The sequence below is a fragment of the Aspergillus piperis genome (assembly GCF_003184755.1).
Source record: "Aspergillus piperis CBS 112811 unplaced genomic scaffold BO85scaffold_24, whole genome shotgun sequence".
Classification (NCBI taxonomy): Eukaryota; Fungi; Ascomycota; class Eurotiomycetes; order Eurotiales; family Aspergillaceae; genus Aspergillus; species Aspergillus piperis.
The window spans coordinates 419,050-446,852 of record NW_020291614.1 but is presented as its reverse complement, the minus strand read 5'-3'; the positions used below and the strand labels follow the sequence as shown (position 1 = coordinate 446,852).

General features: G+C 49.9%; 10 protein-coding genes across 10 annotated transcripts; 4 read left to right on the top strand and 6 right to left on the bottom strand.

Annotated features, from left to right (window-relative positions):
• Window positions 1-53: 53 nt before the first annotated feature.
• Window positions 54-1,209, bottom strand: BO85DRAFT_429692 (putative protein kinase; the record flags this gene model as incomplete). Its single annotated transcript, XM_025658259.1, has 4 exons — window positions 54-292; window positions 345-536; window positions 589-911; window positions 968-1,209. The coding sequence occupies 4 exons, from the start codon at window positions 1,207-1,209 to the stop codon at window positions 114-116; spliced, it is 936 nt and encodes a 311-aa protein (XP_025511345.1). The 3' UTR covers window positions 54-113.
• Window positions 1,210-2,147: 938 nt separating this feature from the next.
• BO85DRAFT_492246 (uncharacterized protein) lies at window positions 2,148-3,766 on the top strand (the record flags this gene model as incomplete). The annotated part of the gene is made up of 2 exons (XM_025663767.1): window positions 2,148-2,624; window positions 2,675-3,766. 2 exons carry the CDS (start codon window positions 2,148-2,150, stop codon window positions 3,764-3,766), a joined length of 1,569 nt encoding a protein of 522 aa, XP_025511344.1.
• Window positions 3,767-4,575: 809 nt separating this feature from the next.
• On the top strand, window positions 4,576-6,514 carry BO85DRAFT_429686 (pseudouridine synthase family protein). The gene is made up of 2 exons (XM_025658258.1): window positions 4,576-4,983; window positions 5,049-6,514. Exons 1-2 carry the CDS (start codon window positions 4,741-4,743, stop codon window positions 6,360-6,362), a joined length of 1,557 nt encoding a protein of 518 aa, XP_025511343.1. The 5' UTR covers window positions 4,576-4,740; the 3' UTR covers window positions 6,363-6,514.
• A 230-nt stretch (window positions 6,515-6,744) lies between these two features.
• On the bottom strand, window positions 6,745-8,038 carry BO85DRAFT_453211 (60S ribosomal protein eL32). Its single transcript, XM_025661004.1, has 4 exons — window positions 8,007-8,038; window positions 7,915-7,954; window positions 7,283-7,529; window positions 6,745-7,218 (listed from the first exon to the last, which is right to left on the bottom strand). The coding sequence occupies exons 2-4, from the start codon at window positions 7,952-7,954 to the stop codon at window positions 7,110-7,112; spliced, it is 396 nt and encodes a 131-aa protein (XP_025511342.1). The 5' UTR covers window positions 8,007-8,038; the 3' UTR covers window positions 6,745-7,109.
• A 296-nt stretch (window positions 8,039-8,334) lies between these two features.
• BO85DRAFT_157833 (ankyrin) lies at window positions 8,335-11,467 on the top strand. Its single transcript, XM_025654207.1, has 5 exons — window positions 8,335-8,753; window positions 8,803-9,102; window positions 9,156-9,974; window positions 10,032-11,192; window positions 11,252-11,467. The coding sequence occupies exons 1-5, from the start codon at window positions 8,644-8,646 to the stop codon at window positions 11,253-11,255; spliced, it is 2,394 nt and encodes a 797-aa protein (XP_025511341.1). The 5' UTR covers window positions 8,335-8,643; the 3' UTR covers window positions 11,256-11,467.
• Window positions 11,468-12,442: 975 nt separating this feature from the next.
• Window positions 12,443-13,925, bottom strand: BO85DRAFT_453207 (Gfo/Idh/MocA family protein). The gene is made up of 5 exons (XM_025661003.1): window positions 13,763-13,925; window positions 13,656-13,681; window positions 13,390-13,592; window positions 13,034-13,311; window positions 12,443-12,942 (listed from the first exon to the last, which is right to left on the bottom strand). Exons 1-5 carry the CDS (start codon window positions 13,797-13,799, stop codon window positions 12,449-12,451), a joined length of 1,038 nt encoding a protein of 345 aa, XP_025511340.1. The 5' UTR covers window positions 13,800-13,925; the 3' UTR covers window positions 12,443-12,448.
• Window positions 13,926-14,316: 391 nt separating this feature from the next.
• BO85DRAFT_442409 (uncharacterized protein) lies at window positions 14,317-15,154 on the bottom strand (the record flags this gene model as incomplete). The annotated part of the gene is made up of 2 exons (XM_025658839.1): window positions 14,317-14,870; window positions 14,935-15,154. The coding sequence occupies 2 exons, from the start codon at window positions 15,152-15,154 to the stop codon at window positions 14,317-14,319; spliced, it is 774 nt and encodes a 257-aa protein (XP_025511339.1).
• Window positions 15,155-16,366: 1,212 nt separating this feature from the next.
• Window positions 16,367-18,207, bottom strand: BO85DRAFT_463111 (MFS transporter; the record flags this gene model as incomplete). The annotated part of the gene is made up of 8 exons (XM_025661900.1): window positions 16,367-16,809; window positions 16,862-16,964; window positions 17,011-17,389; window positions 17,446-17,731; window positions 17,787-17,846; window positions 17,899-17,956; window positions 18,011-18,031; window positions 18,091-18,207. 8 exons carry the CDS (start codon window positions 18,205-18,207, stop codon window positions 16,367-16,369), a joined length of 1,467 nt encoding a protein of 488 aa, XP_025511338.1.
• Window positions 18,208-19,910: 1,703 nt separating this feature from the next.
• Window positions 19,911-21,804, bottom strand: BO85DRAFT_442407 (translation initiation factor 4B; the record flags this gene model as incomplete). Its single annotated transcript, XM_025658838.1, has 7 exons — window positions 19,911-20,935; window positions 20,971-21,279; window positions 21,354-21,422; window positions 21,479-21,481; window positions 21,543-21,593; window positions 21,644-21,700; window positions 21,801-21,804. 7 exons carry the CDS (start codon window positions 21,802-21,804, stop codon window positions 19,911-19,913), a joined length of 1,518 nt encoding a protein of 505 aa, XP_025511337.1.
• A 2,604-nt stretch (window positions 21,805-24,408) lies between these two features.
• On the top strand, window positions 24,409-26,662 carry BO85DRAFT_463109 (uncharacterized protein; the record flags this gene model as incomplete). Its single annotated transcript, XM_025661899.1, has 8 exons — window positions 24,409-24,588; window positions 24,682-24,685; window positions 24,723-24,800; window positions 24,938-25,413; window positions 25,489-25,519; window positions 25,732-25,857; window positions 26,153-26,269; window positions 26,352-26,662. The coding sequence occupies 8 exons, from the start codon at window positions 24,409-24,411 to the stop codon at window positions 26,660-26,662; spliced, it is 1,323 nt and encodes a 440-aa protein (XP_025511336.1).
• Between the last annotated feature and the right edge of the window lie 1,141 nt (window positions 26,663-27,803).

Here is a 27,803-nt window from a genome sequence, read left to right as displayed (position 1 = left end):
AACTTCAGGGATTTTCAAACATTGTTTGTTTCTTTACGTAGACTTTCTACATTGTTTATTATATTGTATATTAAGCTATTGTACATTATTTTCCCTGATACTAATACAGTTCACTATGAACTTGTCAACCACGGATCTGTCAATAGTTCGCGGGCGCTCTGTCTCTCTTCTGGATCCCATCGAAGCATCTTCTTCATAAAGTTCATGAACATCTGCTTGTTCTCACCTTCTAGATACTCTTCTGACTCATCCAATGAAATAGATGGGATCTTCTCAGATGCCTTCCATTGGCCTATTATCGATTAGCTATTGGATAAGTGAATGTTGTAATGTTGAAGATATACCTGACGAGTCCCAGTACTCCAGGCTGCGAGGTGATTTACGAAGCAATCCCACTGGTGGAGGCCCCAGCATCGCTACCATTTCGGCCAGAAGTTGCGCATCTGAATGGCAACCGTCTGGTCCTCTGCCATCAGCCCATTCCCGGAAAACTGAATCGTCTTTTGCAGCAATGATGATATTCTTTGCTTGGATATCTAAAGAGAACATTAGCCAATTATAGATGATAGCCCGCGACGGGTTACAGACCAGTATGTATTACATGCGCCTCTGATTGTGGATAATCAAGGGCCAGTAAAAGCTGCTGCAGTGCCCCTTTTAGTAGGTCCTCAGGAAGGCTCATTGGGTCCAATGTTGCCTGGAAATGCAGGAGGCTTGTTGACAGAGGTTCGTAAACAATGCACTGATGTATGTCTTTGGGACCCGTAAGCTCAAATTTCTCTATCATTTGGCGGACGAGACTGCTGCCAGGATGCTGTGACTTTATCCGCGAAAGGTGCTCCAATACGCGCACCTCTTGGTTGCCCCTCGAGCTGCTGATGTATACTTTCAGCGCTATATACCGGTGGTGTCTACCTAAGAAGTTAGCTACACATACGAGATTCGAGAAGAGTAGACTGATACCAACTGCAAGTCACGACCGAACCACACCGTTGAGTTTGCCCCAAAACCCAATTTGCTGATAACTTGGTACCTAGAATGAAATACATCACCAAGCTTCACTGGATAGTAGAGACCACGCTCATACGCAGGCATTCGTTCTTCCTCTATTGTCTTTGTTGAGTCCAGAATGGGACAGCTAGATGACATGGCCCTTCTTGGGAGAACTGGCAGTCGAGAGAATCGACTGAACTGAAGAAGGATCTTCATCGCAGAAAGTTAAGATTGTATACTAAAAGCTATTGATCATGAAAATGCCATAATAGCGCAATATTCCTACAACCTAACGATATATTATTATTGCCAGGACTTTCCTCGAAAGGGCAGCCGCCGAGGTTCTGTTGCTTGCATTTTATTGCCTCTTTCGGTAGTGATCTGCATAGTAAGTCATCGACACCTTGTGGATTAGGTGTCAACCTCTTGTGACTAACCTATTTCTGGGCTAGTGTCATGCTTTTCCATACTCGATATCGATGAAGGTGGTTCTCTTCCTTGAGATTGTCTGATATTCTTAAGCTTGCATTGGTCACATACATGGGTTACTATGTAGAATGTATGATTTTCACATGTCTTTAGGTTGGGTTTTGAACATTCTTCTTGTACTATCTTGCACGTGACATTAGAAACTCACCAGAAATAGCAACTATGAACCACTGTAGTTTATTTTCGACTGAATTTCCATTTCCCCTTTTATACTGGTCACCAGGTGCCTTACCAGTAATTTCTAAATACATACGATCTGGCGACCTGCCGACCTATACCACTGTCCGAACCCACCCCTAGTGCGCTTTAGATGCGTGACTACTCGGTCACCTAGTTAAAGGCTAGAAATCTGAGCCAACAGCTTCAGAACGCGTAACAATTATAAGCGTCACTCGGGCAATTGACTCGGACGTAGATGGTGAAACCTCTTGAATGAGTGGAGGCCTGCACTACTAACCGAAGCAATCCTATATTCTCTGTCCAATCCCTGCTAAGCTCGAGAGCGCCTCAAATAGGAAAATTGTTTACCCGAGCGGACATCTCGCCCCTAATCGCTACATCTAGTCATCTACATGACCCAAGATCGGTCTAGATCCACTCTTTGTTGGCTGAGTTCACCCCGTCTCAATCTCTCAACCCTGCAACAAAGGTGCTTATTTCGGAGAATGGCTCAGGACCATGACTCACATAATATGTTGAAACGTCGTCTACTTCGCGGGGAGATCACATACGCCGCCGCAAAGGAGCAAGACTCTAATATCCTCCACGAATTGGGATACAGGGATCAGAAGATTCGATATTTTACTCATTTGTATCGAAATCGCAAGCTAATCGAATCAATCGTGGCCCACCATCTCAACCTCCCTTCTGCAGACACGTGTCATGCAGTCGATGTTGAGGACTGGATACATGGCAGCTTCAATGTTTGCATACGAGTTGAGGTTGATAGTCAAGGGCGGGATCCTAGGAAACAACTGATGATCAGATTTCCATTGCCGTACCGAATAGGGGAGAACTCTTGCCCAGGTAATACGGATGAGAAGGTTCGTTGCGAAGCTGGGACCTACTCATGGCTTCAAGAGAACTGTCCAACTATCCCTATACCACAGCTGTATGGGCTTGGACTGTCTACTGGCCAAGCTGTATGTCCGCGCTTTGCCTGTCTTCTAAGAATTATTGCTTACAATCCCAGTTCACACTCCTCGATAATCTGCCTTTCGTAACCCGCATTGTTGAGCGTCTGCGCCGTCGACTATTGGCTTGGCTAAATTATCCGACCCCATCCCTCTATGTTCAACATCGAGCCAATGTTCAAACTATGTTGGGCACCCCTTATCTTCTAATTGAGTACATCGATCCGTCGAGAGGTAAAATGCTTTCTGAAACGTGGGAGGAAGGGCGCCACAATCTCAAACTACGCACAAACCTTTTCCATGGGCTCTCCCGTATCATGTTGGGTTTGGCACGTATTCCGCTACCAAGAATCGGGTCCTTCCTTCTGGATGAAAAAGGATACTTAACTTTAAGTAACCGACCTCTTACCCTTGAAATCCATCAACTAGAAACTGAACACATTCCAGTCGACATGCCGCAAAATATCACTTATTCTACTGTTGACGCCTATGTCAATGACATCCTTGCATTTCATGAAAGCCGGCTTCGCCACCAGCCTAATGCAGTCAACAATATCGAAGATGGCTTCTATCAAACATCCGCATTGATGGTCATGAGAAGTGTCTGGACCTGTTTTTTTCGCCGTGATCTCCTCCGAGGTCCCTTTTTTCTTAATCTCACCGATCTTAACCAGAGTAACATCTTTGTTGACGACGATTGGAACATCAAATGTCTAATAGATCTCGAGTGGGCATGCTCTCAACCAGTGGAAATGATACATCCCCCGTACTGGTTGACAAATCAGGCTATTGACTTGATCAGCATGGAGGACTTTGAAGTTTCTCACAGGGAGTTCTTGGAAGCCTTCGCAGACGAAGAGAAGGAATTCGAGCTACCAGTCCGTCTCTATCCTATCTTGCAGCATGGATGGGAGAGAGGGACATTTTGGTGTTCTCTTGCGCTCAGTAGCCCTACGGCTTTATTCAAGATCTTTTATGACTTCATTCAACCGAGGTTTTCTAAAGCTCACGACGATCCAGCTTTCTGGCAAATCACTATGCCCTACTGGACATTCGACACCTTTAAGTTTATAGAGCAAAAGGTGAAGGACAAAGAGCAATATGATAATTCCTTGCGTGAAGCATTTGAATCCGGAAGCTCTCATGACTAGAGCGTACAAAACCTGATCATCCTCGCTCACTGCCCTTGACCTGCACGCCTGCTTCCCTCACCACTTTGCTCCACCTTCCGTTTAAAGTCTTCTACTGCATTCTGAAGGCTCAAATAGACTTCTTCCCCCTGTTCTGCTTTGCAGCTTTGCCGGAAGAAGAGAGTTGATTGATTGATCTAGCGTCCATCTTCATAGCCACGTGTGCTTCTTCAATTTTACCATCGTAACTTGAATCCGAGTGTCGGTCCGCCAATCCAATTTCGGGTAGGTGATTTCAACAGAGGACAAATGTGCTGGAGGGGGAAAGGGAAATTGTCGCTCTACGTCGATTCGTCCCAGATATATATACCAGTATGCCATTCGGGAGGGGGTTGCTAACTGCAGCAATCTTTGATTCGCGACTGGCATATTTTCGAAGCGCGTAGGTCTAACTAAGCAAACTGAGATACCAGGTACCTACTACTACCCATGTTCGCGCCCAATATCCGAGGACCAACAGGAATGGGCGCCGTGTTGGCGCAGCGATGCTTGATATGAGCGACGACCCGTCACTGACCTAAATGGCGATTAATTAGGCCCTAGCGGAGAGTATCTAAGTACTAATAGTAGTAGACAAGCCCTGTCAAAAACAGCCCATATACATACATTAATCTCCTGGTGATACTGGATATGACTGAAGTATAGAAGTATATGGTTGAGTCGAAAGTTGGCTTGCTGCTTGAACAATTGCGGGATCTAATGTTATATACTCTACTAAATAGACGGGGAATTTCCCCGCATCGCCAAAATTTTCTTTTCTTTCGCCGCCACGGAACCAAATCAGGAACGGATCCCCTTCTCTTGTTCCCTGTCCTTTCAGCGTAGTACTTTCGCCTTCTATATTGCCATTCTTCTCACCCTCGCTATCCCTCCTGGCTCCCTCTCCTCGCATTACCGCGTACCTGCTGCGACGCGGCCGGATTCCTCCGCCCATCATGTCTCTCGTGCCCGTCGACACCACTCTGCAAGTCCCACCTCCTGACCCGGTTCAGGAGCCCCCTGAGGTGGCCATCACGCCCTGCGACCCATGGCCTGCACCATACTATCTTGAAGGCGGCCTGCGTCGGGTGAAGCCATACCACTACACCTACAACACTTTCTGCAAGGAGCGCTGGCGGGGTCGTGAATTGGTGGACATTTTCCTGTCGGAGTTTCGCGATCGTCCCGCAGAGTACTACGTACGCTCCCATCTCTTGGCTATTCTTTGAGGAACAATATACTGACCTGATTTTCTGGACTGCAGAGGAAAGCCCTACAAGATGGCCTTGTCGCCGTCAACGGCACGCCTGCTGGTCCCAACACCGTCGTCAAGAACGGCCAGATCATCTCGCATACCCTGCACCGTCACGAACCCCCAGTTACCGGGAAAGAGATTGGTATTATCCACGAGGATGACGATCTGATTGTCATTGATAAGCCTGCTGGTGTGCCCGTCCACTCCGCCGGTCGCTACCACTATAACTCTGTGCTCGAAATCATGCGCTCTCAACGCCATCCGGAATGGGTCCCACGACCCTGCAACCGTCTGGACCGACTCACCTCCGGAGTCATGTTCCTCGGAAAGACCCCGAAAGCTGCAGAAAACATGACTGGCAAGCTCAAGGCCCGCACCCTTCAGAAGGAATATGTGGCGCGCGTCAAGGGAAAGTTCCCCGACGGTGTCATTGTCTGCGACCAGCCCATCATGTCTGTGAGCCCGAAGGTAGGCTTGAACCGCGTTCGCGCCACTGGCAAGGAGGCAAAGACCAAGTTCCGTCGTTTGGCGTATGTCCCGCCTCAAGCCCCGGAGCCTCAGAGCGCCCCCGACGCAGAGGGACGTGTGGCGACTCCGCCTCCAGTCTACACAAACGAAGACGAAGGATACAGTATCGTCCACTGTTTGCCCTTGACCGGCCGCACGCATCAGATCCGCGTGCACCTTCAGTTCCTCGGACACCCGATCTCGAACGATCCCATCTACTCCAACCGCAAAGTCTTTGGACCGGATCTCGGCAAGAACGAAACCAGCGACGAGCGCGACAACGAGCTCATCGATAAGCTATGTAACATTGGCAAGACCGAAGTCCCCGACACCGTAAGCTACCGGACGCACCTTACCACTGTGCCTATGGTACCGCCAGGCACGGACAACTCCGTCGTGGAGGAGATCATGTCGCGCGAGCACGAAGCCGCCGTGGAGAGATACCACAAGCGCAAAGGCGAGATGTTGTCCGGCGAGAGGTGTAAGATCTGCGACACAGAGCTGTACTCGGACCCTAGACCCGAAGATCTAGGTATTTTCCTCCACGCCGCGGCATACTCTGACAAAGAGGAGGGCTGGAAATACACTAGCAAGATGCCTAGCTGGGCCCTGCCGCCGGACGGTGTGGAGGGGCCGCGCGAGATGCCCGACTGGGTGTTTGGTCCTGAGGAAGAGGAGATCGTTATCGGACATGCTGTTTTGCCTGGCGCGGAGGACGGCTCGGAGACGAATATCCCTGCTCTTGTGCAGGGTGTTGGCCTCGTCGATATTTCGTCTGGTAGGAAGGCAGATGCTGCTGCGCAGGCGGCTGCATGATAAACACGTTGGTTACATGGTGCATGATTTGGCGTTACTTGCGATTGCAATTAGAGAAATTAGACATGTTGAGATGATGAATGACGGACTACATTTTGTCACATAGTTGGATTCGTTTACTTGATACCACCATAGACAAAGTTTCATCTGCCATTCCAAATTGGACATATCATAGAACAAGCGTCATAGACAAACATAGTTCCATCTGCGGGGTAATACTACACATATATGAATACAGCTTGCTTGGCTTGTCAATTGAAAAGGCCATCTACGTAGTTGATATAATCTGTACGGTAGGTAGGATACAACACCAAATGGGACCAACTACAACGCTACAAGATACAACTACACCGCCAGACGCAACCCTCGGTCATCAAAAAGGTCTTCATAAGATTTGAATTTTTATTCCCAGACTGGCAGCACCAGCCACGACCACAAGCGCCCCCATGACAGATGGAAAACGCTTGCAATCCAGCACATACGTCGTCAACGTCAGACACACACAAAGCCAAAGCCCACATTAGAGAAGATGCGATGATTCAAGGCTCCGCAAGTCCCCAAAATCACAAACTAACAAAACAACCACGTAGTAGTAGTTGTCTGTTGTTTGCTTTTTTTAATTGTCCCCCGAAAGTGGTTGGTTTTCCCATTTTGGTTGGTATAAAGTGGAAAAAAGAGTTTTAATGAAAAATGAAAATGAAAATGATGAAATTTCTTGGGCTTTCTTTACATTCATTCCATATCCATTTAAGCCTCGGTGGTGACGCGGCCCTTGGGGTTGGTGACCTTGACGCCGAGAGCCTTGGCCTTGGCGATGATGTCGACGCGCTTGCGGGAGGAGACGGCGCTGGCGATCCTATTCAAATGATTAGAATTTGGGCTTGTGGTAGAAAGTGGGTTTATGCAGTGGGCGGACGTACTCAGCGGCGTAGGTGCGGTTGTGCATCAACAGGAGCTCAACGTCCTTGGGGTTGTGGACGAGGAAAGCCTTGTGGCCGGAGGGCATCATGTGCTTGGTCTTCTTGTTGGATCCGTAGCCGATGGAGGGCATGGGGATGTTGCCACGGAAGCGTCTACGGACGCGGTTGTCGATACCCTTGGGCTTGCGCCATGACTCCGGCACGCACTTGAAGCGGTCGGACTGGTGGCGCCAGAAACGCTTGGTGCCTGGAAGGAGTTTGATGTTAGTCGGATCGTTCGTCCTGACGACGTGTGTATGTATGTGTGATTTAGTTCAATCCGGCTGTATGTCCGTGGTCCAGCAAGCATTTGTCAATTCATGTTGTTGGTGTGTAAATATCTTCGTCCAGATCGAATCGAAATTTCGGTCGCTTGTGATAATTTCTTCGCCGATCATGTTCGTCGTTCGGCAACGTTCTTTCGCAATAAGAAATATAGAAAAATTGATTCGTTCGCTCCGATCGTCTGATTTCTCATTCCATCGCACCGTATATATTCCTCATGCTTGCTGGACGACTGACAACCGACGGATCGTACTCTGGCTGGGAACTGGACTGGGCTGGGACTAGCAGGGAGAAAAGAAAGGACATACGCTTCTTGACGATGGGGACGTGCTTCTTTGCGAGGACCATCTGTTCTCAATTAGCATGCAACAGGCAAGCAGCTGGCAACAATATCACATACCTTGTCGTCGTCTCGCGGGCTGGCGCTGGGAGTTGTCGTACGGGTCGAAATCGATCTCGAAAATTCGCGCTCAGGTTTGGCCGCCCGAGAGAGTCGAGCTAGTGGCTCGCTTAGCGAGTCTAACTGCTCTCGGTGCGTTAGGGCTCATTACGCTTGCCCTGCATTTTGCCGGTACTGCTGACTCAGCCAGCTTAGTGCGGTGGATAAGCTTGCCTTGTGCCATTCCTCATCAGGAATAGCGTATATATACTGTGATCTACTATGACTTCCGCCTCCGCAGCACAGCAGCAGCACCGCCCCGTCGTATTCGCGATGCTTGTGTTCCATCTGTGCAATTGAGCAAGTTAATTACAAGGTCAATGCCTACAATCATACATGGAACAGGTAGCTGACACTTGTAGTTTTGCCTTGTTCAACCATGATGGTTTTCGGGGGACTGTCCCCTCTTTCCGCGAGGCTGCAATCTGTAGTACACAATGCCGGCGCTTGCCATCGGGCAGCGTTATCCATATAAGGGATGACTCCTCTTCCATGATTTTGGTGAGCAACGCAAGGCGATTAATAAATAAATAACTGCATTGAAATTCTGTTATTCCTTCTTCTGTCAAAACAGCGGTTGCTCCCTTCAAACTGCACCATGAGCCTCGGATATGGTGTCGGGGACTTCCTCGCTGTAGTGAATCTCGCCAAGGCCATCAGGGTGCGCTTTGTTAGGGCACCAGACCAATTCAGACATATATCAGAAGCGTAGGTTTCAATACTATGCGCGTCTATTCCGATACTCACATGTCGCCAGTTCAAAGACCTTGTGCAATGTCCTCCGCGATATCAAAGACATCTACGAGCAAGCGGAGCTTGATACCCAGCAGGAGAAACACCTAGACGAAATCTCTCGCTCTTGCCGTAGTGGACTGAATGAACTACTCAGCAAATTAGACCAATACCAGGAGTTGGACCCTGGCACTAACAGCCTAGGGGGGACCTGTCGTCGTGTCTGGAAAAGACTCAAATGGGACCAAGCCGAGATGGCGGAGATTTGTCAGAGGATACAGTCCAATGTTCACATCTTTCATCTCTTCAGTACTAGTCTGACTAGGTATGGGTTCATAATAGCTCAGGAAGGCGAGTGCTCACAATTTCCGAAAATAGTCAAGTAGCCTTTGCTACAAACGAGCTCGTTCAGCGAGTTAACAATACCATGGAAGACAAAGCTCAGCATGAACTCCTTGAATGGCTCACGACCGTCAACTATGCAACTCAGCAATATGAATATTTCAAACGTCGGCAGGAGGGTACCGGTAAGTGGCTACTAGGCACAGACAAGTTTCAGCAGTGGATTAACAACGAAAATAAAAATATCCTTTGCACGGGCATCCCTGGAGCTGGAAAGACAATACTCACTGCTATTGTCATCAAGCATCTTGAAGAGAAGTGTGAGCACGACCAAAGTGTTGGTCTCGCCTACATATACTGCAACTTTCGGCGCCATCATGAGCAGAGCGTAGACGATATACTTGCGAGCCTGATAAAGCAATTGTGTCAAAGAATGTCGTCCCTTCCTGAGGATATAAAGACGCTATATGCGCAACACAAGAAACGTCAGACACGGCCGAAACTCGACGAACTTTCCGAGAGCCTATCCGTTCTGCTTGGTCACTTCTCGAGGATCTTCATAGTGGTGGACGCCCTTGATGAATATTCATCAAGGGATGAAGCGCTACGCAGGCTGTTATCCGAGTTACTTCGTCTGCAGAGCAACAGCACAGTTAGCATATTCGCTACGTCACGGCATAGCCCGTGGATCCAGTCGGCATTCGAGGGTTGTTTGCAGCAAGAAGTCTCTGCTGCCGCTGAAGATGTAGAGGCGTATCTGCGAGGTCACATGTCCGATCTGTCAAATGTCGTGCTACGCAACAATAAGCTACAGGAGGAAATAGTCAAAGCAATTACGAAAACAGTGGATGGAATGTATGTTCCACCATGTGTCTCATTAAGAAACTCCGCTCTTGCACTGACTTTTCATAGGTTTCTTCTTGCTCAACTCCACCTTGACTCATTGAGAGGAAAACTCTCGGTAGCGGCGGTTAAGAAAACACTAAAAAAGCTGCCAACTGGAACTGACGCCTATAATATTGCATATGAGGAAGCCATGGAACGAATAAATGGGAAGACGGCGGGAGAGAAGGAGTTGGCAATACGAATTATTGCATGGATCACCTGCGCTGGAAGACCCCTGACAATCACAGAGCTCCAATATGGCCTTGCTGTTGACATCAAAGAGAACGTATTCGATACAGAAAACCTTCCCGATGTGCAAGACATGGAAGCTGTCTGTGCTGGCTTGGTAACTGTGGACGAAAAGAGTCATATCATTCGCTTGGTCCATCATACCGCACAAGAGTATTTTGAGAGAACCCAGACCAAGTGGTTTCCCCGAGCGCACTATGACATGGCAAAAGTCTGCATAGCATACTTATTTTACTGCCTCCAGTCAGGAGCAGGCTTACGCACAGCCGATTATCCGTTTGCCTGCTACACTCGTCGCCATTTGGTGTATCATCTTGTGCGCGCTCTTGCACTACCAGGACTGGCACGCGGCGTTCTGCTGGACAAGAAGAAGGTCGTGCTTTGCCTTCAAAAGATCTTTGCTTATGACGGATGTCTGAAAACATTTCAACGGACTGCACAAGTGCCAGAATTAGTGACAGAAGCCCATCTGGCGGCATTCTTTGGATTGGAAGGTGCGTTGAGGGAGCTGCTAGAAGCCGGGTATGCCTTGAATGCCCTTGATTATATAAGAAGATCTCCATTATCGTGGGCGGCAGAAAATGGCCATGAGGAAGCCACCAGGTTTCTGATCGAACAAGGACTCGTTCTAGATCATAAAGACAAGTGGGGGCTTACTCCACTCGCGTTAGCAGTAATGAATGGCCAATTCAAGGTTGTGAGGTTACTCTTGGACAATGGAGCCAGTCCGGACTCGAAGAGCAACAATGGCCGAACCCCTTTGATGCTAGGTTGTGAAAACGGCCATAACTATGGCAGCGCTCGCGATTCATTACCATGGAACGTCATTGATTGTCAAAGAAGAATAGTCGAACTTTTGCTCAAGGCAGATTGTGACCCTAATATAAAAGATGAACGTGGCTGGACCGCGCTCCACTGCGCCGCTTTTAACAACCGCAGGCGAGTTATTCAACTATTACTCGCCAAGGGAGCTGATCCTCTAAGCAAGGATAATGCAGGTAAGATACCGCTCTTCAACGCAATCAGATGCGAGGATCGGATGGCTGTCTTCTCATTGCTCAAAGAAGCGTTTCGTCCAAGCCGCGTGTATGTATCAGTCTGGAGGGATGATTCTCTTATCAAGGATAACGCAGGTCAAACAGCGCTTTTCAACGCAGCCAAATATGGGGGTGCGGTTGTTGTCCTACCGTTGCTCGCCCATGGGTTCGATCCAAACCACATGGATGAATCCGGCGCGACTCCGTTGTTGTACGCTTCCTACCACAAGCTTTATGATGTTGTTAGGGTACTATTAGACAATGGGGTTTGTCCGAATGTGACGACTGAACATCCGGGCATGACACCATTGCTCTATGCAATTCAGGGAGAACATCACTCTATGTTCATGTTGCTGTTAGACCATGGCGCTAATCCTGACCTCGCTGATCAAAAACTCGGTCGACCTCCTTTGGTATGGGCAGCGCAGAGAGGTCTTGCTTCGATGGTGGAAGCATTGTTGAGCAGAGGGGTTGACGCAGACAGCCAGGACCGTAACGGTTGGACGGCTCTGTGGTTTGCGACTTCTGCACCGTTGTATCCCGGCATAAAAGCAGGAGACGAAGTCCTAGTTAAACAAATCCTTGAGTCTGGGAGTAATTCAAAGGCTCACAGCTCCCACAACAAGAGCTCCTTGGCGGCGACCACACGCCGTGATTACGAGGGCGTTGTGGAACTACTTTTGCAGTATAAGGCGAACCCAGACGCGGTTTACGTTAATTGGGGAGGATGGACACCATTGATGGTCGCAGCAGCAACAGGATGCCCGAATACAGTTCGATTACTGCTTGATACGGGAAATGTAAGCCCCAAGCGCCAGGATGAGTATGGCCACGATGCGGCCCACTACGCACGACTTCTCTTCGAGTACTATAATGGAGACCAACGTGACCATTAATGAAGCTGTCTGCACCGCAGACCAGCTGGAGAACGCTCCTCTCATTGCTTCTCTCGCAACAGAACCACAAGAATAGTGAGAGTCACCTGTCAAATTGAAGCATCATTTCACATATCTGTGAGGATGCCCTGTATCATCGGTGCCGTTAATTGGATAAGCCAATCAGTCAGGACATCAAATTGTAGATTTCTGAATTTATGTTTATTGGACAGTTAAATTGAATTTCTGAGTAAATCTAAGAATCCACTACCACCCTAAGCCATCACTGCAAATCCAACAGCACCTTCCCACCCTCACTCACAAACATCCCCTCCATAACCTCCAAATCAGCCAAAGCCTCCTCCGGCCGCAGCCTCTCCTCCAACTGTCCCTTCAATATCGACTCCCCAAACGCAGCCACCTCATAATTCACCCCCCGTCCCTCATACGGTACCTCAAACGACTCTCCACCACTAACCGTCACCGTATCCCGATCTAACTTAACCACACCGCGCTCACAACTAAACTCAAAGACCGTCTCATTGACAGCAGCCCCATACGACAAGGACACCACCCCATTTGCCCCAGACTTAGTCTTAACCACCGCATCGAGCGTATCCACCGGCGCCAGATGCTCCCTCTGCAACCCCATCATAGCCGATACAGCCGCCATAGCGTCCTCCTTACCAAGAATGAGTCTCAATCCAGCAATGGCATGGACTCCTCCATCGAGGACAAAGCCGCCCTTGTATGTGGGTTTGCGACGCCATTCGGTTTCTGTAACATTGTTAGCCAACCCACTCCATTTCCCATAACCAAGCCCAAACAAAACAGAGCAAGTAGAAGGAAGAAAGAATAGATAACGTACGATGATACTTCGACCCCTCCCCAATCAACGTCCTCACACCAACCCTAAAAGCCTTCACACTCCCCAACTTTCGAACCTCCTCAGCCACCCGCGTGAACTTCGCCAGGAAGCGCCAGTTCTCCGCTACGCCCCAGAGCGGCTTCGTCTCGAGAGCCTGGTACTCTGAGAGGAGAGCCCTAGCGGTGCTGAGATCACCCGCGATGGGCTTCTCGCTTAGGACGTGTTTGCCCGCTTGTAGAGCTGCGCGGATGTAGCTTGGTTGGGCGGGGATGGGAAGACTGTTTTTCATTTAGTATACGTTTGTCGCCATGGTAAATGCAATCTTATCTAGATGGAAGTGGGGGAGGGAAGCTCACGCAATAACAACAGCCCGCACATCCTCCCTGTCGAGGAGATCCTGAAACCGTCTACCAGCTTCGGAATCCTCGGAATATAATTCCACGTTCTTCATCACGGCGTCATCGTCTCCCTTGCTCCCCGAGATGAGAGACTCTGCGGATTTGAGGCTCCGGGAGTAGATGGCTTTGAGGGTGAAGAGGGGGGAGGTGGTTAGGATGGGCTGATTGTTCCCTATTAGTACTTGGTATATGGGGATAAAGGAGGAAGGGTGGATGGGTATTACCAGGTGTTCTTCTTTGGCGAAGATGCCTATTTTATTTAGTTTAGTACATTTGATTCATGTGAAATGGGGATTGATATTCGGGATTGGATAAGGGAGGGGGTGGATACCGCTGCCGATGATGGCTACGCCGATGGGGGAGGACATGTTGGTAATGTGTGTGACAAGATCAATGATCAATGATAATGATAATAAGAGTAGTAACGACAGGGAAGAAAGGAACTATATAGGAGTGATTGGAGAGAAGCTGGAGGTGAAAGGGTCTATCGATGCTATTAATATAATTTGCTATAGGAAATAAAATGTGGGGACGTGCGAGGCCCTCAGACTAATGGCGTTTAGTCCCGGAGTGTGGATGGCGGGGTTCGGTGGATATTCATTTTATTTCCTTCATCACTGTGTACTGTGTAGACGAATATTTCAACAATTATTATAGAAGAGGGAAATGTACCATGCTATATTTATATCCTCCATCAATGCAATAATTCAAACGCTGCGCCGTAAATGCTATCGTCACTCTCATAAGTACGCCTCATCCCGTCAGGTCATGCATCTCATGCCAACCATAACATGGCTTTCGCCAAACCAAAACACCGGGGTATATGATAAAAAGCAAGCGATAATGAAGAGCGAGGAAAAGCAACCGAAACTGATACCCCCCTGGCTATCCGACCATCGCTCGGATCCGCTCCACACGTGCCATCGCTTTCTCTAAGCGCTCCAGTCGAGCGCGCTTCTCGACATCTCGACGTTCCAGTACCGCGACACGCTCTTCGAGCCGAGCTCGTGCCTTGCGTTCCTGCGCGACCATCTCGTTTGCCTGGCTGAACAACTGCGCTGTCAATTCCTCCAGCTCCGTGCTCGCCTGCGATAGCTGGCTTTCTGCGGCTTTACGTAGACTCTGCTCCCGGGTCAACGCATTCTGTAGCTCCACTGTCTCCTCCTGGGTGGTTGTCGGCTGTACAGGCTCCGGTGGTGGAGGCGAAGCAACAGGCTGAGCCTGGGTGGTACTGGTAGCGCTCGGTCGACGGGAGGGGAGGAAAGAGGCAAGAGTAGAAAGTCGGCCCGGTTGCGATTTCGGAGATGTTTGTAGGTGAGTAGGTGATTGGGACCGGTCGATTTGCGTCGATGCGGTGGATGACACGGATGTGTTGTTTCGGGAGGACGGTTGCGCACGCAGTCGTCGGATCTCTTCTTCGTATGCGGCCAGTTTCTCGGCTGTTGGAGAATGGCTTCCATTAGTACACTATGAATGTATATTGTTGGGATTTGTTTATCTCACCCATTTGCATTGCTTGCAAGTTCAGAGCGTTGACTTGGCCTTCAAGGTCCTTCGCTCGACGTCGGGTATCATTTGTGGACTGTCCAGCCGCGAGAAATCCGTCCTGGCCGCAAGTTGGACAGGCCTTTCCGGAGACGAGAGCGGCAGCGCCCGCCATAGAGGGCAGCGTGCCGATGAGAGTGGTGGACGTTAGAGCGGTGGTAGTGGTGGTGGTCGACATTGTTTGTGCCACATGAGGTGAAAGTGAGGATCAAGTTCGATCGTGTATAATGCACAATCAATTGTAGGGAAGGCAACGTCAGCGGATCGGAGGTGAAACTGAGCGGCGGGAGGCTGAAATGAAAGGATGTCGGACCAGTGTCGCAAAAAGCGGCAGAGAGACAATAAATAGGAGGCCAAGCTGCTTAAGGGACGCTCATGCAGTGGTGTAGTGAGGCAAGGGAAGGTGGTTGGAAGAGAAGATGTCGGTAGCCAGCCTGCTCAAACAAGAAAGCGAGTGAAGAGCGTGCAGAGGCAGATGGGGATGAGGCCGGTGAGAGGAAAGAAGTCAGCACAGGCAGTGGACAGTAAGTAGTAAGACGGGGAAGATTAATTGATTAAACTGGGAATTGAATGCATTAATTGTCCCTGCGGCGGGAAGCGGTGGGGAGCCGCCGGTCTTCCCTCTCCAGAACAGCAGAAGGAATGCCATCTTCTCCTTCCTCTGCTGCGCTGGCAGTCCACCCAAGTACTACTTACTACTGCCAATGGATGTGATCATCATATCTCTGGCATTGGACTGCCTATCACCAACCAACAATGTTGCTCCTTCTGCGAACCCTTAGAGACGCCGTGGAATCTTGTTGGATCCGCGCGCGAGGCCACACGTGTGGACCGCGCCGTTGAGACCCGCTGGCTAGTGAGAAGCTGTTGGTGACTCGTCATTTGCCTGTCTGGTTGATCTGCCAGTTGCATCTCATGCCCGTGACAGTTCCTAAAGCTGACTTGCTTGGTCTGTCTCGTACGAAGGTCCTACAGACAGGCGCTTGATACACACCGACTGGGAGGCGTGCTGTGAAAAGGCGTCGACTCCATTCCAGCCTCCTGGCCAACCGCCCTGGATGCCATCGCGTTTCTTATCGCCAGGGTAACACCAGCCATGAGATAATTGATAAACCCTGCAGCCTTGATAAAGATCGGTCTCCCTTGCTGACCCGGGAGATCTTCAACCTTAACCTATCTAGAAAGGAGATGTGCGCTGAGGAATCACCGATCTTGTCTCCCTTGCAGACCTCTCGGCTTCACTATACCCTCCCGACCGAATGATCATACATCAACATTTTGATTTTGAATCCACATCTCATCTCCACCCCTTTCGACCCGTCAATCGTTACTTATCGTTATACTCATCATCACAGCCTTAGCATCGTAACTCATCAATCTACGTCCAACGTTACTCCTTCTCCCTCCCTGGCAGAACCCTTCGATCCGAGAGCGCGATAACCACGGAAATGCCTCCGCTTACTGCCCCCAGCACCGTCACCATTGTCGTCCAGCCGGCTCGTTCGACTAGCAGACCCGCAACCAAGGGTCCCAGTACCTGCCCGCCAGACCAGGCCACATTGAAAAGCCCGTACGCTTGCGCGGTTCCTCCTTGATGTCCGAAGATACCGGGGAATTCCCGCTCGTACCGCTCCGTCACGTTGTTGACCTCCGTCATCAGAGAGACCATCTGCAGAGTAGAAGCGACACCTGCGAGGAACAGGAATACATAGAGAAGAATTTGGTCCTGGGTCGAGTTGCGTGCGACAAGCTGGAAGAGCAACAATGTTGGGAAATCGAGCAGGAAGCCGACAAAGGCTACTCGGGGTGCTCCCCAACGGTCCACTGCATCGCCTGCAATCATTAGTTAGCAGAGCCAGAGGGCATGGAGATCGTCTGAACATACCAATCCATGGGGAGAGGAAAGAAGGTGCAAAGAGCGGTAGGAAACACAGCCCGATTTCGAATGATCCCCAGCCGAACGTTTTCATGACATAGAGTGGGAGCACCTGACCTCGTTAACTTCATCTTTGGAAATATGGGATGTGTACGTACCGTATCAAAAGCGGACCAGATGATGGCATCCACTACCGTCGCTAAAAGAACGACGAGCAACTTGCCCGAGAAGATCAGGCGGATAATCCCAGGTACAGAGGTTGACCTCCCGCTGGTCAGTGGCTCGCCGCTGTCCTCGGTTGGACACTCATCAGCGATGCTAGATGTCTGACCTGCGCCAGCATTTGCCGTAATGGCATTGTACCCAGCGCTGTGCGCACCAGCTTCGTCTAGCAGACCTTGTGTCTCTCCGTCACTGCTCGACTGAATCCATTGCGCAGCATTCTTGGGTTCGACCATCACGAGCCGAAGACAGATATCCAGCACAATCAACCCAATAGCCAATACGAACACTGCATGATAGCCCACTCGCGACAGCCTAGATTATTAGTAAATCGCCATTCAACCATCCAATGCAACAAACACTGAACTCACATGATCCCTCCGATAAATGGGCCAAACACCGTCCCCACGGTCAGTGCCATCGAGACATATCCCATTGCAGCTCCCACCTGATCCTTGCCCACTGTATCGACGACGAGAGCCAAACCAACAGTCCAGACCACGGCCGCTGACAACCCTTGGAGACTGCGCGCAATGACCAAGGACGACACTGTTTCTGCGAACCAGAACACGATAGTCGTCCCGGCGAGCGCGAGCAGTCCAATAAGGAACGGAAGCTGGCGCGATGAGCTTCTATCCGCGAAATACCCGAATATGGCTAGCAACGCGGTGTTAATTGCGCTCATCTCAGAAAGTAAGATAACGGCACCTACGGGATCCGAAGAATATACCACCGCCAAAGGCAGCCAGCATGATTGACATCCATTTTTGCACTGTGGATGATTAGCCTGTTGTCTTACAATTTCTGATACAAAGACATCCTACACTCATCTTCCGGTACGATCACACGTGTTTTGAGCACAATTGGCAAGATGGGTACAATCTATACTGGTCAGACACGAAGCTCCGAGCCGATCCGAGGGTGGTGTGCAGTTACCATTCCATATATGAAGACGTCCTATTCTCGGTCACAACATCAGCACGAATATCGGTTGTATTACCACAAGGATCAAATACCGTGAAGACCGCAATAGCCACGACAGAAATCACAAATGCCCTGGAGGAGCGAAAAGCAAGCTTCCAGGGCGCAGAGCCCGTAGAAGGCGGATCGGAAAGGAACTCAGCTGGATACATCCTGACACCGACACACAGAGAGGGGCGTTACTGAGAGAAGGATCCTGAGGGGAAGAGGAGGGATATGTGCGAAAGAAAAAAGAAAACCAGGGCCCGTCAGTCGGTCGGTCAAGAGCTCTAGTTTAGATACAGACAGTAGTATGATATGTGGGGTAGGGTAGCGGGATAGTAATCAGATGGTAGCAATCGTAGTCTAGTTAGTCGCAGTCTCGTCGCGTCCAAATGCGATAGATAAAAATAAAACCAGATAGATAGACAAGACAGATTAGCAGATAGATAAAGACCAACTTACGTAGTAAACTAGCTCTAGCTCAGCATTCTACGGGAATACTTGCCTTTATTTCCTCCCCTCACCCCCATCATAATTCTCTCCCTCCCTTTCTGACAGACAGACAGACAGATAATCCGCGGGGACCCGACTTCCTATTCGGGATGGGGGCTGGGAGCGAAGAACTCAACTCACTCAACCAATGAATCAAATTGATGGATGGTCTGACTGAACTAAGTTTCTTACTCACTCTTACTCACTCACGTTCTTCAGCTGCTGCTAGGTACTGCTGCTACTAGTTGGGTCGCCATGCATCCCGTCGATCCTCTCGATCGAATTAGGTTTGGTTTTCCCTTCAGCTTCTCCGCGCGTGCTTGCTGTCTCGTTGATGGAGGGAGGAGGAAGAAAGGCGATTGGTTGTGGTTTCTTTCTTTAGTTTTTTCTTGGGATAGTTATGATTGTATGAGGGTGGGGTTTAAATAGTACAGGTTTTTATGTTTATGTGTTTATGTTGTTACTAGTAGTGGGTTCAGTTTGGCATATATATATACTTAGCCGCATAGCTTCGTTTCTGGTCTTGAAGTAACGTACTACACTCTCAATCAGATAGAAGTCAAGATCGTTATTTGTTTACTGATGATAGTGATTACGAGGTAGAGGTACTAAGCTACTAGACTAGGCCTTATAAACTGCTAATCGTTATCTTATTCGTATGGGGGAACTGCCTCGTGTCAACTAGTACTAGTAGGGACATGCATGGGGGCTCTCCGGTTAGGTTGAACAAGAAGGGAACAAGACTCCACACGCCATCCCCGGATCCAGAAGCAAGACAGAGTTTAAAAAGGAAAGAGAGTTTGGAGAGTGGAGTAAGAATAGCAACTGTCTGGCAGGCAAAAAAGGGGTTGGGCAAATTAATTTCGGAGGCGAATGGAGGGTTGGGGTTTTTGATCAGCAAGTTCAGAAAGCATAAGATAACAAGTGAAAAGAAACGTATACTCTTCTTCCTTCGCATCAGCCATAAGGGTCATTGCTGTATAACACTTCATCCACGTACATGGGAATAACTAGCTCAGAGAAACGTGAAGAACACACACTAGGAAATTTGGAGAAAAGAACAAACTTTTCGACATGCTTGACGGAAGAAACAAGGGAACTAGACCTGAATCCTAGATCTAGACGGAGGCGGCAACCCGTAGGAAGAGAGAAAGGAGAAAAGCGAAAGAAGTTGAGGACGACTCTTGAACAACATCAAAACAAACGGACATCGACGTTAACCAAAATCCACCTGGCCATTTCCACGAGTGTTGCGCAGCGATTCGGCGACCCAACATGGGCTAGAAGCAAAGTCTGGTCGCTTTATGACACGCACTTCTTCGGGGACCATGGCGCACGGTTTTCGGTCAAGCGATGACGAGCTTGGGGGGTATCCATTGATCTATGCAAACGTGCGGCCGCCACGGCGGTTGTTGCGCTGCTTCGAGCTCACGGTGCTCCAGCCCTCGTCGTCGGCTCCAGCCTCGGCAGGCCCAGCCCTCCAGTTGCCGTTCGCCTTGCTGGCGGGAGCGTCGGTCGAGGCTTCGGCCTTCTTGGCAGCAGCCTCCTCGCTCTGATCCTGATCGGCAGTCATACCGCTCTCGTCCTCACCGGCCCGCCGGAGGATCTCGAAGTTCGTGCCACCCTGGGCGTGCTCGGCGACATCACGGCCGTTGGGATCAGCCGGCGCACCGGTCTTCTCAGCCTTGGGCTGCTCCTTGGCAGGACGCTGCTTTTCGGTCTTCTCAGACTTCTCAGTCTTCTCGGCCTTGGCCTTCTCGTCCGCTTCCTTCTTTTGACGGATGGCAATCTGGCGACGTTCCTCAACCTCCTTCTCGCGAGCGGCAGTGTCGATGGGCCGAGCACCACCGAACGGGCTAGCCTTGGACTCGGTGTTGGCGGTGGGGCTGGAGACGGCCTCAGTCACAGTCCGTTTTTGGAGGTTCAAGCGAGGGCGAGTAGCGGGGGCGGCGGGAGCGGCAGCAGGAGAGGGAGGGTTGCTGGCCTCCTTGGCGGGCTGGTCGGGGCGCATCTTGGATCTCCATGCGTTATCGAGTTCAGCAGCGGTGGGGGTGCGTTCTTGGAATTCGCGTCTCGGGGGGCGGGAGCCATCCTGGGAGCGTCCCTCACCCCAGGCGGGGGAGCTTCTTCTGAAACCAGGTGCTTCGTTGCTGCGGGGACGGCCACCTTCCCGGACAGGTGCAGGCGGGGGAGAGAGAGGGCCCTTGCGTTCCCAGTTGCTGAAATCACGGAACTTTCCATCACTCTCAAAGTTGCTGCGGCGGCCACTACCGCGGTCGCTGCCGGCATCAGACATGTTGTCGAGGTTGCGTCCGAAAGAGGAGCGGTCGGGCACACGGCGCTGAGGAATATCGGGCAGAGGGCCTCTGCGGGTCCAGTCAAACTCCTTGACATCACGTTCCTTGGCTATAGGTACCGTCAGCTGGCGCAAATCATCATACCTGAGAAGGGACACCTACGAGGTTCGGCAATGCTGGTGCGGATGGAACGTCCCTGGAGGGTAGCGCCGGAAAGATCAAGTGCCTTCTTCAGACCATCAACAGTCTCAAATTCGACATATCCGAAGCCCTTGGGGGCCTTGGTCAACTTGTCCTCCACGATACGGACGTTGGTAACACCACAGTCGGCAAAGAGGTCGGAGATATCGGCGGCAGTCGCATCAAAGGACAGGTTTCCAACATGGGCAGTGTAGGGGGGCTGGGTCGGAAGAGGAAGGGGCTCTCTCACGGCGTAGCCACCACGCTCACGCTCTGGTACTTTCCATCAGCATCAAACACATATATCGGAGCAAAATGCAGCAATAACACAGGGGCGAGTTCCGTACCACCACCAAAGCTGCTTCCGAAGCCAGAAGAAGGCGCAGCAGAGCGACCGAAGCTGGACGGAGCGGGAGCTGATATAAGTTTAGCATCAATCGGATCGAAGGAAGAAATATCATGTACAACGTACCGGCTAGAAAGGCATCAATATTAGCAGGGAGCGATAAATCAAAGGCAAGAAATCCGTCACTTACAAGGCAAAGGCATGTCTTCCATCTCGTCGGCCCAAGAACCGAAGTCTGTTCCTGTTAGCCACCGTTCCTCCCCGCGACGATATGGATGCACAGGGACATACTCTCATCGGCCAAGAAGTTGCCCAGAGACATCTTCTGGGCTTTCTGCTTAGAGGGCGCTGTACGTAGAATAAAGCCATTAGTATCCAGAACTGTTCAGAGGATGCGAAATTGACGTAAATTGGGACAGTGCGCCGGACGAGGAGGGGTTAAACGTACCCATGATTGCGGTTGTTCAGAAGTGGGAAACGCGCCAAGGGGATTCCTGTGCGCGTCTCAGAATAAAGGTTCTTCTAAAGGATTTAAAGGGGGGGCTTCCGACGGGGAAGAAATCACGAGAGTGATAGTGGACGTCCAAAGGGGCGTTGAGTGATGGGGGGAATGCAGGACAGCTCCGCAGTGAAGGACAGAGGGGGAAAGTAGGTTAATCCGTGAGGATAAATTTTAGTGATGACGCTAGAAAAGTCAGCCTCAAAAAAGTGTTGGTGCGGCTTTGGGTCGGCCGCCTCGACCCAACCCGAGGGCTTTTTTCCACCTTTTTTCCCTCGCCTTTTTGCGGAGAAAGTGTGTCTCTCTCCTTCCGCCCCTCTTTCTCCTCTCCACCCGGTGTCTTTTTTCGGTCGGATTCGATGAGATAATGAGTATAAGTGACTGTGGATTGTCAAACTTGTCTCCCTTTTCTGGTCCCTTGTCACTACTACTATTGTTATGGTGGTAAATATTGTTTGTTCATCGGTTCTCCGCTTGAATAGGCCCCATTCCGCATTGGGCAAGACATTCTTGTCTTCATTGTCTGCGCGGTTGGTTCCATTCTAGGAACGGCACTTAACCGACACGCAGACAGCACTTGCAATCACTCCCTTTCTCTCACCTGCTTTTTCCAGGTTACTAAATTATCAAACTAACTTCATCGTGCACTGCTATGACACACAGTGGTTTTTCATTTTCTGTCTGCGAATGTCTACCTGGCACTTTCTCATCCAGACTCGCAACCGTCCAGCAAAAAGGCATTGCTACTAATGGAGCTAGTTACCATTCACCTCCGAAGCCTGTGACCCCCACGCCATCCGAAAATACATCTCCGTGTCAAAATGGCGACTAGGGAAATCGGAAGACAAAATACACAGGCTGGAAGGACAGTACAGAATTATTGCTCAGCGCTGTTCAGGTACTACTATTCCGTACGTTCGGATGTGTCGGTGATTGTCGATTTCCAAACAGTCGTCCGTGTCCACAACGAAACAAAGTACGACTGAAGACAACTAGTTTTCGAGAAACGCTGTCGGCTTCAACTCCAAACACTACCCATCAATCCATCCGAAGGAAGCGTCTTCGGTGATATTCTACACTTGTTGAAGACACACCAATGCCAACTCCCACTCGAAGGACTGCCCACCTACAAGGTCTTTCAACCCTTGGAATTTCCTCGGCTGTAATGGTTCTATACGACGACACCGGCAGCGGCTACGTATATGGACATAGAAATCTAGTCACATGGTTGGGATTTGTGTACAGAGCATGGAGTTTGAGAACGTATACAGTGGCAAGTGAAGCGTGATGAGCAACTATCGATCTGAATTGGCTCTTACGCCGTTCTCGGGGCTAAGGACATATCTTGCTCTTCGTCAGCCCGGTTGATGCACATCTTTGGCATCCTCACGCTGCACATGGACGCTAATGTAGGTTCCAAATGTAGACAAGCGTCCGAGAGAAGATGCAAACCAGGCTGCGCGCAGTAGATATAATCTCAGGACTATCTAGGAAGGGAGCAATATTCCGTGGCTCTGCTCAAGAGACTTCCCGTGTGGCTTGTTCAGGAAGCCTCGCGAAGCCTGCATTAGTCCAACCAGCCAAATCTTCTATTTGTTGTGAATGCAAAGGTCAACGCACAGCCCCCGCTGCTCTTCAGAGGAACTGCAAGGGCCTCTTTACATCTTTGATCCAGTCAACACGCCAGCTACTTGTACAACCTGAGCGACCCGCACTCCACTCCCCATGCGTCCCGCAGCGGGGAGTCAGGATCTGCGGGCCGTCAAATACCCTGTCAGTCTATGCATACATGGCGGAAGTCGATCTCATGCCTTATCAGTTTAGAAAGAGTGAACGCCAAAGCATGAATAAGTACTGCTGGAGTACTAGTATAATGTGACCACGATAAGTAGTAACATATATATCGTAGTTGTTGTCGAAGATTCAATCAAGGGCACTGTCTACAGAGACTATAGTACTGTATTGATTGGAGTCATCTACTCCGGGTGGCCTTCAAAAGACGTTGATATCATGTGAACTTGAGAACAGGCGAATCCTGATGTATTGCTACAGATGGAATGACAATACTGAAGCCATAGGGATATAAATCCGGTGGTCACAAATTGTTGATTGCATTTACTCGGTGGACCCGCTTTGATGGCGGGAAGATCAAGGCACCGACCCGCTGCCGTCAGGCACACAAACACACCACCGTCTGTCGTTGACATCATCCAGGGTCTCGGATTTTGTCGGGGTTTGGAATCTGATGTTGCTCGGTCTTTGGGACTGCACTCTGTATATCATTGCAGTCTTCCTTTCTACAATATACTCGATCTGGTCTCCCTTATTCGGGGTCGATATTATATCCACTGATCTCGTCCAATGAAACATGCTCCTCTGAGGCAATTACTTTGTCCCTTGGTCCACAGTGATCTTTCACCTTATGCGAGATGGAGTACACTACAGATTTCTCGGCCTATTTAGGCCGTGAAGCCCCAATGTACTTCCTGAGTGCTTCTCGTCCATTTTTGCTCTATTCGTTTCCATCTTGATAAAGCAGTGGTTATCTAAACAAAGGATGACTATCATCCAGCGCACAATCCCCAAGGCGATCAAGGTTGCTGGAGTGGCTGGCTTTGCAGGCCTGGGCATATATTGCACGAAGCAATTCTCAACAGCGTTTGCGGAATCGAACGAGCCAAAATCAGTCTTCTCTGGGCTGGGTTTCACCACTTTGCGCTTGCAGAGCACCAAAAACGTCAATCACAACACGAAGCGACTAGTCTTCGAATACCCTAACGAATCCGCCCGCAGCGGCCTGACATTGACTTGTAACACCTGCCCCTTGAAGGACGGTCTCTATCGTCAGGATGACCTGCTAACATTCAACAGCCGCGCTCCTAGCCATCACCCATCCTGAAGGAAGCTGGCTTCCTACGATACGACCATACACTCCTATAAGTGACCTGGGTGAGCTCATGCCATGCCCGACTCACCACACCCTGAACACATAGACATGGTCCATCTATCATAGAGATAAGACATGCCTGTAGTTAGGGATTGGCCCAATTCGGACCATGTTTGCTAACTAACAATCAAATACACAGATGAACCAGGACATATTGAACTTATGGTCAAGAAATACCCGGATGGGAAGGCCAGTGGTTACTTGCACTCCCTGAGACCTGGAGACTCACTCACATTTGCGACTTCACTCAAAGGCTATCAATGGAAGCAGAATGAGTTATCACATGCCTACCTCTTGGCTGGCGGGGCGGGAGTTACGCCTATCTATCAGCTTATCAAAGGCATACTGAAAGATCCTCAGGATAGAACGAAACTGACTCTGATCTTTGGAGCCAATTCCGAGGAAGATCTACTTTTGAAGGAGGAACTCGATCGTTATGCCACAGAGTTTCCTGACCGCTTTAACTACATATACACTGTTAGCCGTCCAAAAGCGGAGAACTCCCCTTACAGAACAGGGTACATCGATGAGGAGCTTCTAAGGAGTACATTCAAGGAGTCGACGCAGAATACAAAGGTCTTCATTTGCGGTCCTCCGGCGATGGAAGATTCTCTGGTTGGAACAAGAAGATCGCCTGAAGGAATCTTGAGCCGATTGGGCTTCTCCAAGGATCAGGTTCATAAATTCTAGAGCTATCTTACTTGCGAGAGCCTTGTATATAGTATGTGTGTATTTAAGGCATTAAGGTGTCCCACAAGTGTCTTAACACAGGATATTGTCTGCATCAAATAGATAATAAGCAGGCCATTGTATCAATTATACTCCTGCTTGGCATCAGGAGGATGGATTAGATAAGCATCCCGAGCCTGCGTGAATCACGTGCGCGCTTGTGGATTTGCATGAGAGAAGATGCTGATTGAAACTGTTAACCAGGATATGCCTCTGACCTGAAGTCGCAGACTACAGTGCCAGAAACCGCAAAGATGAGCGGACAGGCCAAATCGTTATATCCAGAGCCTAATGTATTGACCTCCTCTCTGAAGGTGGGAGCCGTGACTGGTTAGTTACCAATCCCATCCCGGTGACTGGTCGGCCGGCTTGTATTGCCTCAACCCAGGCAACATAAGCCGGAGACTCATTGCAGCAGTCCTACTTTACTTACTCTCTTTCTCTAACAGGATCTGCTGGTCTCATATACGGGGGAATATCAGGAGTTATCCGGTCTCCTCACCCCGTCATTCATTCTATCTCTTGCGGAATCCACTGGTTTGCATGTGGAGCCTCCTTTTGGTGTGAGTCTTCCTCTCCTCTGTCCCTTATAGATCTGGACTTGATACCAAGCTTGCTGCTACAGGGTTGAGAAGCAACATTCTGAAGCTTCACTATGAAGACAAGGCGACCCCTAAGCAACGGGCTTATGTCAGCGCCCTCTCTGGAGGAGTTGCCGGAGGGGCTGTTACGAGGCTAATGGGTGAGTTTGGTAGCATCCTTTCATTTTCCCGTTTGAGAGAGAAAGAGGTGGTGGTGGTTGGTTTACTGATGGTCGGAGCTAGGCGGGCGACTTGTCCCTGGGCTAGTTGTTTTCTCGCTACTAGGCTATGTCGGGCAAAGCTCTTATAATGCGATCGACACCTGGCAAATGGAGAACGCGAATACGACGTCTAAGCCGTTCCTGCAGCGGATGGCCGACTCCAAATGGATCCCGCTCAAGTCACTCTCAGATGACGATTACAGGGGTATTCTGAACGAGAAAGTGTTGAGTATCGAGGCTGAGATCGCACTTATTGACGACAAGATCGGGGAGCTTGAAAAGCTCAAGACTAGTGGTCTCGAATCGGGAAATTCGGATCCTGCAGCTAAGTAGTCGGTTTCTAGACGGCCACTAGCAACTTGGCTATGGGTGAGAAAGAGAAAAGTTACGGCCAATCTCGAATGGTTGGGGGTCGATCTTACATGTCCGATCTAAGTATGTTAAGGAGAGGACTGTGTGATCGGGGGATGGACGTAGATCGTTCAATTGTCCTCTAGGATGGTAATCCCAGCAGCATTGTGTGTTGCACTTGCACTCAGCTTTGCAATGATTCTGTGCTGCTACTCAGGGGGTTTATGAGGTTGCGACTTTAGCCTTCGACCAACAACATGCTGGTCGGATCTGCCGTACCTCTGAGTTGGCTACGGATGCCGGTGCCACCGCTTCCATGAAGCCCCCAGAAGGAGTTTTACCTTTTGTCATGTATCATATTGTTCCCAAACCCATGTATTTTAATTTGAAACAAGACCCTGTATTATCATGAAGCAGATCTAATTACATGGAACACTACGGAGTATTCGCGATTGACAAGTGTTTCTTTCCGCTCCACACGCCAAGAAGCATTCTGGATATTGTTGGGAAAGTTTTGTGAGGAATCCCCAATCAAGCGATACTTGGTGAGAATGTTGCGCTAAATTCAAGGAGGGAAGATGCCAACTGCCGTGTTCGTAGGTGAATAGATACCTGAATAGATACCTGAATCCAACAGAGTCCAAACAAGAACGACCACGCTGCTAAGCTTTGTGTGAGACCGGGTCCCATGGAGCCAGGGGAAAGGGAAAAATGCTCCCCGATCGACTGCAGCAGCCCTTTGAGGCTCGGAAGGTGCGTCGAATTGCTTTGCTTGCTTTTTGCTTTTTTTATTTTCGATGCAGCGGGCAAACCCACATCTTTTGCCAGTTAAGTAAATTGCTAAGCAGCAATGCCGAGCCAGCCGGACGGTCCAGCCAGAGAGTTACCCCCTCGTTGGTCCATTGCCAGCGTGGAAAAAAAAAAGTGGGCGGCTTTCCGCTTCCAGTCTTGAGCGCGACGGGTTCGACCTTTCCGCCGCTGACAGGTTGCCGCTCCAGTGGTTTGGCATCTATGGCTCGCCCTCCCGATCGTCCTCACCTTTCATCATAACGCACTGGGTTTCATGGTGGTGGTGAAGGACGAAGAACAAATCAATATTTACATTCAGGGGAGAAAAGGGACG

What these genes read in the sequence shown, in the direction of transcription:
- BO85DRAFT_429686 (XM_025658258.1), top strand. Translation starts at nt 4,741, where the DNA reads ATGTCTCTCGTGCCCGTCGACACCACTCTGCAAGTCCCACCTCCTGAC. An exon ending in ATCGTCCCGCAGAGTACTAC is followed by an intron (nt 4,984 to 5,048) that starts GTACGCTCCCAT and finishes TCTGGACTGCAG; the next exon opens with AGGAAAGCCCTACAAGATGG.
- BO85DRAFT_453211 (XM_025661004.1), bottom strand. Translation starts at nt 7,954, where the DNA reads ATGGTCCTCGCAAAGAAGCACGTCCCCATCGTCAAGAAGC. An exon ending in CGTCCCCATCGTCAAGAAGC is followed by an intron (nt 7,530 to 7,914) that starts GTATGTCCTTTC and finishes AACTCCTTCCAG; the next exon opens with GCACCAAGCGTTTCTGGCGC. An exon ending in AACCGCACCTACGCCGCTGA is followed by an intron (nt 7,219 to 7,282) that starts GTACGTCCGCCC and finishes TCATTTGAATAG; the next exon opens with GATCGCCAGCGCCGTCTCCT.
- BO85DRAFT_157833 (XM_025654207.1), top strand. Translation starts at nt 8,644, where the DNA reads ATGAGCCTCGGATATGGTGTCGGGGACTTCCTCGCTGTAGTGAATCTC. An exon ending in TTCAGACATATATCAGAAGC is followed by an intron (nt 8,754 to 8,802) that starts GTAGGTTTCAAT and finishes ACATGTCGCCAG; the next exon opens with TTCAAAGACCTTGTGCAATG. An exon ending in ACGAAAACAGTGGATGGAAT is followed by an intron (nt 9,975 to 10,031) that starts GTATGTTCCACC and finishes GACTTTTCATAG; the next exon opens with GTTTCTTCTTGCTCAACTCC.
- BO85DRAFT_453207 (XM_025661003.1), bottom strand. Translation starts at nt 13,799, where the DNA reads ATGTCCTCCCCCATCGGCGTAGCCATCATCGGCAGCG. An exon ending in CGTAGCCATCATCGGCAGCG is followed by an intron (nt 13,682 to 13,762) that starts GTATCCACCCCC and finishes TAAATAAAATAG; the next exon opens with GCATCTTCGCCAAAGAAGAA. An exon ending in GGAGGGGTCGAAGTATCATC is followed by an intron (nt 12,943 to 13,033) that starts GTACGTTATCTA and finishes ACAATGTTACAG; the next exon opens with AAACCGAATGGCGTCGCAAA.